Genomic DNA, 7,321 nt, shown 5'->3' with positions numbered 1-7,321 from the left:
ATTGCTGGGCAGCGTGGCTCAAAGTACCTGTTCCACACAGTACATCAAAAAAAGATTAAAATCTGCATATAGGAAATAAAGTGTATGCAAGGTTTCAATCATTTGTTTTTTCTATATCATATGTAGGACCAGCACTGAATTTCCATAAACTAATGACAGCGTGAGTCAGGTTTTGATTTTAATATCTAAAGAACATCCAACCAAAGAGAAAATTCCAATTTTATTAGAGATGTTGAGTATATTCTCCAAACATTAAACTGTATTTGTTTTCTAACTAATTATGCAGCTAAACAAAGTCCATTGAGCCTTCATTTTTTTTTTAGACCCATTAATTTCACATCCCTCAGAAGAGGAAGTTCAAATGTACATGAACCAGAGGAATGCGGCCCTCCAGTTCAGGGCCTCCACTTCTACATACTCAGCTTTGATGCCATTAGGGTAGGACACAAAGCTTCTCTTCCACCTGTACCCAGGCAAGGGGCCAACATTTGTTTAATGCTACAGATGCAGGAACACCTCCTTTGCACCAATTTCAGATCCATCCTGCACAGATTATAGTCTCCAAGTACATCCAGGAACCCTGGGCAAGAACAGAGTTCCTACAATTGAGCACTACAGTTGGGTCCCAAGCAGACCAGCAGGGGTCATCAGACACCACACCTGTTTACTTCCTGTTCAAGAGCAAACTTTGGTGAATTGCTAAGGCTCAGTATTCAATTACATTAACCCCATTGTTTTGAAGCAGAACCAAACAATTTGGAAGTTAAGATTCCCAATTCTGAATTGGGAGATTGAAGCAGGGATATCATAGCTGACCCTTGAGGGGGGAAGAACTTGGGGTTGATGCACAGAATTTCAGTGCAACATCTCATCGTAGAGAAGGCTCAAGTTATTTATGTTGGGTTTTCTGTTGCTCTTTACAATTACAGAGGCAAGGAATCAATTCAGATTGGAATGATATTAGAGTGGATCCTGCATTATGGAACTCCGGAGACCTGCCCATTGTAACTGTCCAGAGTTCTTGTGGTAGCGTGATGAGATTTGAGTCAAAGCACAAAGTAAAACACACTGAAGGGTTGGCTATAATGCCAGGTTAGTTAGGTGCAAAGGCCTTTATTAACTCACAGTAAGTGCTTTCTCACAAGCAGTTTATGCACCATTGGTACTTTTTTGGCCCATGTTTGACTCAGTTTCTGCAACCCTCATCCTCCCTCTCCTAATGCCACATCAAGTCACCACAAAGGTTTCTCACTCCTCAGTCACTGCCAACATTTACCCATTTCTGCTTGGGAAAAGTTGACAGATGATAAAAGGCATAGTGAATTTATATTTCCTGCAAATGAAGAAAAAAAAATTTCTGTAACTCACTGTTCACCTTGGCTTTATAATATCTGAACAGAGCAGAGAGGCTAAGGGATTTAAAAGATCATGTGCTGCTATTATGTAAATTGGACAAATACCAAGTGAAACTAATTATTTTTCAACTCCCAAATTTCAAGGACCAGAGGTGTGCTAAAGGGGAAGAGATACTCCACTGCAAGCTTTGGACAAAATAGGCATGTTTACCAGAGAACATAAGCAGCACAGGTATTTAATCATTTCTGCAGCTTTAATCTGGAGCTGGTGTCTACTTAGCTGCACTAGTTCTTACTATATTTACATTTTTTTTAAACCACTAGGGTCCCATATTTGCCAGTTCAGGGTTTCTGCCCAAGCATTAGAGCAATGCTCAACATAACAGGACCACAAATTAACAGACAGCAGGAATTTAACGAAGTCTTTGCAGAACAAACTTGTAATAATGAGGAACTAACACAGGCACCAATACATATGCCAAATGAAATGGCAAGGATAAAAATAAGTCACGCCTACCACTCGCTTTCTTAAAAAAAAGTAAAAGGATGAGCATGTAACCCTTTCACTGCAAATAATTCCCTAAAAATTAGATTAACAATAATTTCTAAATTAAGGCAAAAGTTGATTCATAGATTGAAATGAAAAATTAGGGAAAAACACCAAAAGAAACATAGATGTTAGGGGTATGCACAAGGACTGAAATTCAGACTAGACAGAGTCATGACAAACCTTCAAAGCCAAAACTGTGTTGTAGATCAATTAAAACAAAAGGGGAGTAACTCACAAAAATAATTCCCATCTCCTGGGGAACAAAAAGCAAATAGCACTGGAAATTATGAAAGGGAAATGACAGCCTGGGATCTGGAGTAAAATACTTGGTTAAAATGTTCACATATAAAGTGCACATTCTGCTGCAGCACCAACACAATGTGGCTACTCTGAGGGAGACAGGATCAAATGAAGTTTTTTTGTTACAAATTGCAAGGTGTACGCTGGGTTCTCCAACTTTAAATTTGCTGAGAGAATGCAAATACTACAAGCACTGTTGGATGCTATTTACTCCTCTGCCTCATTCATGTGTCCCAAATACTCCGATAATAACATGCTGTTGTTGACAGGAGACATATGGCAACTGGCTCCTCACCGTTCCTCCCTCCCTGACCAAGAGCCGGCTCGTGTGCAAGCCCACATTGAGTGATTATGGGGCTGACATTCCTGGTGCTGCAGGGTCATGATTCAGCCAGTTCTGCAAGTTCTAGCTTTATGCATATCCCACATTCAGGTACAAGATAGCCCCTCCCCCAAAACATTAAGAAAAAAAACTGACAGATTAAAAATATCTATACAAGATTTACACCCTTAAGCAAAATATAACTGCATCATTCTAGATGGAAACACCAGGTTCCCAGCTAAAATATCCTCTTCCTCTTCAAGTAAGAGTCAGCGTAGTGGCCACCCAGCCCTTGAGAGTGCTGGCCAATGTAGCCTCCCTCTGGACTGGGCTCAGGCGAAGGGATCAGGTGAGAGGCACCTCGCTTGTGACCAATGAGTGGAGTCTGTGAAAGAGAGAATAAATTAACACCGATTTGGAGTCTAACCTTTTCTATTCCATACTCCCCTTCTCACAACTTTTCATCCTATGACACAAGCTTCAAACTTCAGCCATATATTGGTAATATTTGAAAACACACAGCAAATAACCAAGGAATTGATACAGGAAAGTAAACATTATTCTAAGTTTATCCCTTACATCTATAGGCAGAGAAGCAGTGTTTCGAAAATATGGAACTAGCAATGATTACACCAATACTTCTTAACCTGTCTTCAAAAATCACGCACAAAACCAAATAAAGGAGAACAATACATGGCGGGTGAATCAGAAGATTACATAAATTAGCTTCAATGGGGGGCATTCCAAAAACTAAGACAGATTCAAGAGGAAATCATATTTGCTAATTCTATTAAAGTTTCTTTGAGGGTGTACAGTAATTAGCAGAATTGATCAGGGAGAACCACTGGATGTGACATATTTGGGATTTGACGAGATGTCATAGAAGAGTTTATTGTACAAAATTGTAACATGTGGAATTGGAGGGCAATACCAATGAAGTCTAAAAATTAGTTAATTGACAAAAAAGTAGGAATAAATGAACCAATTGTGGGTTAGGTTGGGAGGCTGTAACGAGAATGCTTCTGCAAACATCAGTACAAAGGTCCAAAATGTCCAGTGTGTATCAGCTGTTTTAATGAGGACACCAACTCTATTAAATCTAAATGTTCTCATCATACACAATGGGTTAGAGGTGGGATTGAGAAGAATGCCAAAGGGCTTTATGGAAATAACCTCAGTTACACATGAAACTGAATATTGTGCCATTAGCAAACATCCCCACTTCTGCCTTTATGATGAAAGGATGGTCATCGCTGTTACAGCCTAAGATGGTAAGGGACAGGATACTGCCTCAAGGAACTAACTACGTGGGATGACTGACAATAGCTCCAAACCTTGATTTTAAAAAAGGATACCTTGACACACACTCAAGATGTTACCTATATGTGAAAGAGTAATCAACCTCACCAATACCTCCATAATTCAGCTCTTATGATCCCTATTTGAACCAAAGCTGTGATGGAGGTAGATAAGCAATGGATGGTTGAGGAAATCAAAAATGAACATTGATAGCATAGTCAATAACAGATCTCATTGTTGTTTTTATTGTGAATTGGTTGACTAAATGAAAGGCAAGAACATGGAAATATGAAAAATCATCTATAAAAGTGTTCTTTGAAATATTACGAAATAATTGTGTTCTAAAGTGCATCAGAGTCCTTATTCACAATTTACCGAAAGATAAAAAGGTACAGCAGTAAAGAAGATTAATGTTACATTGGCCTTAACTGCAAAAAGCTTTGAGGACAAGAGTAAAATCATCTTTCTGAAATTATATATTATCCTGGTGCAACTACTCCTGGAATAATGTGTACTGATATGGTCTCCTTCGCCAAGATAGACCAAGTACAACCAATGTATTGTAGTTGATTGGGATGGAACTGAGGAGCAATAAGCAGAACTCCCAAAAAAAATTAAAGTAATAACATTGAAACACACAATGTTCTAACAGGCCGTGGATGATACTTCCTCAGGCTGAGGTGTCTAGAATCAGGGGTTAATCATAATATTAGGGGTTTGTGTTGGCGCATGGCCTAGTGGGCAAGGCATCAGACTAGTAACCTGAAGGTCACTGGTTCGAGCCTCAGCTGAGGCAGCGTGTTTGTGTCCTTGAGCAAGGCACTTAACAACACATTCCTCTGCGATGACACTGGTGTCCTAATGCCCTTCCCTCGGACAACATCGGTGGCGTGGCGAGGGGAAGGCCTACAGCTTGGGCAACTGCCGGTCTCCCATACAACCCTGCCCAGGCCTGCGCCCTGGAAACTCCAGGCGCAGATCCATGGTCTCTCGAGACCGACGAATGCCACCAACCAAAAAAAGGGGTTTATCATTCAGGACCGAGATGAAAGAAAATTTTATAACCAGAAGGTTGGTGAATTTTTGGAATTACTTAGGATGGGTGTGAAGGTTCAGTTGACGAGAATATCCAAGTGATGAATACATTTTTGGATATTAAGGAATTACTGAAACAGAGTAGTGTTGAAGTAAAATGATCAGTCATGATCAAGAGGCACCAAATGGCCTACCTCTATTTTTGCTTTATGTTTATATCACTGCTAAACTGAGCAGCATAATATCCTGAGAACAGGTAGAAGATAAAGTGTCATCAATTGGTACACGAGACTCAATCCATAGACATCAAATGGTGAACAATTTAAACTTCATTTAAAGTATAGGCACTGTGATTTGGAGATCCACAGAATCTCGAAAGATGACAAGAAATAAGACTGCACCGCCCAATGATACTGTCATGACTTACTTCAAGGGTTGTCTTTATCAGAATCAAGTTCTGAGAATTGCCCACTGATGGTTTCCCCAATCATGTCAGTAATATTCCTGGTGGGCAAGGCCTTGTTGCCTGCAATCTTTTTCAGTAACTTAGTAATTTGCAGCAAGCCTCAACACAATTAGCTAAATGTGTTCATGTAAGCTTCCTCTATTCTATAACTTGCCATTGATAAAGTTAAGGTTTGCAAGCTTTGCATGAACAGAACTTATTTGTATAATAGGCTTTAAGAGGTACCAACATTAAAAATGTGAACAATCTCATCCATCTTTCGAAAAAGTCAAATTGTATGTTTCTTTTTGTATTCTCACATCGTTAGGGTTAAATAAGGATAAGGAACCTTCTATTTCAGAGAAATGAGACAGTCATCCCTGTTTAATTGCGTAGCACAAATGGATTCTACTCCATTCCACTCAAGAAATTGTACATCTCCAGCTAAAGCAGTATTTAATTAATAGAATGGTGCAAGTTAAATCCTGTTTCAACATAGCTGAATTCCAAAAAGTACCAATCTGGACTTCTAATTCAAACATTGAAGTTACTGAAAAGTTACAGCACAGGGCACAATGCTGTTCCAGACAAAGCTACAACATTGGGGAATACTCAATGTACTCAGTGAATATTTGCATATATTTCCAACATACAATCCAAGGACACATAAATGAGTCAAAAAAGAGAGATGTTTACCTTCAGCAGGGAGCCTGGTGGGGAGCTGGAGGGCCGAGCTCCCAAGAGTCCTGCCCCGGAGGTCAGCAGTGGATTTAACTGGAACAGGCCAGAGAAAAGTCAGATCTCTAATTCGCATAGCTACAGATTCAATACATACTAAGACAATAATTAAACAGCATTTAAAAAAACCAAACTGGCTATCTATCTTTCATAAGAAGCCTCTGAAAGCTTCCTTTCTCAACCCAGAACACACATTTTCTGCTCTTGAATTATTAGCCAACTATATGAAAATGCAGAGAAGCAGACTGATTCCCAGAGACAGAATATAATCCTTGGTTATTGAAATAATTGATAAATCTATTGGTCTTAAATGAGCAAAAATTCATACAACTTCTTAGAACCTCACGAGGTATGTTTTGGTATTATCATCTCGATGCAAAACAGACCAATTCAATGATTCCAGGATACCAATTGAATCAGAATTATTACCACTGTAAATGTGTAAACTTCGTAGCAGCAGTTCAATGTAATACATGATAATATAGAAAGAAAAAATAAATCAATTACAGTAAGGATATCTGTATATTAAACAGTTAGATTGAATGAGCCTGTGTTTTCCCAAGCAGCTGCTGAGGAGACAGGTAACACCTAAAACCACCAGAGCTAGCTGCAGTCTGCTCTAGATCCACACAGGGAGCAACAAATGGAACTTTAAATTCTCTATTCAACAGCTGGTAATAGATCAGCATACATCTTAGTTCTGAAGGGGGAAAAATAAAACGGCTTGCTTTAATTTCCATTGTTAAACAGCGCAAATCAGTTTACTCAATCATTTCTCAAGCAGGGAAGTTTCTCAGGGTGAAGACTTTGAGAATGTCAGTATTTACTGCCCACCCAAGGCTGCTCTCCACTGCCTTGAACTGTTGGTCCTTCTGGTGAAAGTAGGCCAATAAAGGCTGATGAGTGGGTAGTTCCAGGATATAAACCCGGTGAAGAATTGAAAATATATTTCCACAACAAGATAGTGTGTAAACTAGAAGGGAAGTTTGAAGCTCGTTCCTTTGTCGATGGAGGCTGTCGATTTGGGCTAGGCTAGGCATATAACTGCACTGTATTTTGGCAGTGGCACACACCACAGTCAGTGTACCAACGGTGGAGGAAAATCTCCTTACCGTGGTGAAAATAGTGACAATCACAAAGTTGACTTGTGTTGGATCATGTTGAGCATTTTGAGTGTTGTTGAAGCTACATGCATCCATGCCAATGGGGCATACCCTATCCAACCCTGGCCTCGGGGTAGAAGGTGGTGAATAGAGTTGGAAGTGAAGTGCCACTTC

General features: G+C 39.6%; 1 protein-coding gene across 3 annotated transcripts in view; it reads right to left on the bottom strand.

The window, feature by feature from the left end:
* Positions 1–207: 207 nt before the first annotated feature.
* raver1 (ribonucleoprotein, PTB-binding 1) overlaps positions 208–7,321 on the bottom strand; it is a 54,974-nt gene continuing 47,860 nt past the window's right edge. For all 3 annotated transcript variants that reach the window (XM_073069409.1, XM_073069412.1, XM_073069411.1), the window contains exons 15-16: positions 6,003–6,080; positions 208–2,912 (exon numbers count right to left, since the gene is read on the bottom strand). In XM_073069409.1, the coding sequence (XP_072925510.1) occupies positions 2,766–2,912; positions 6,003–6,080 (225 nt within the window). In that variant the 3' untranslated portion in view covers positions 208–2,765. The remainder of the gene's footprint in view (positions 2,913–6,002; positions 6,081–7,321) is intronic.

Source organism: Hemitrygon akajei, chromosome 16 (assembly GCF_048418815.1).
Source record: "Hemitrygon akajei chromosome 16, sHemAka1.3, whole genome shotgun sequence".
Taxonomy (NCBI): domain Eukaryota; kingdom Metazoa; phylum Chordata; class Chondrichthyes; order Myliobatiformes; family Dasyatidae; genus Hemitrygon; species Hemitrygon akajei.
This window is presented reverse-complemented; position numbering and strand designations above follow the sequence as displayed.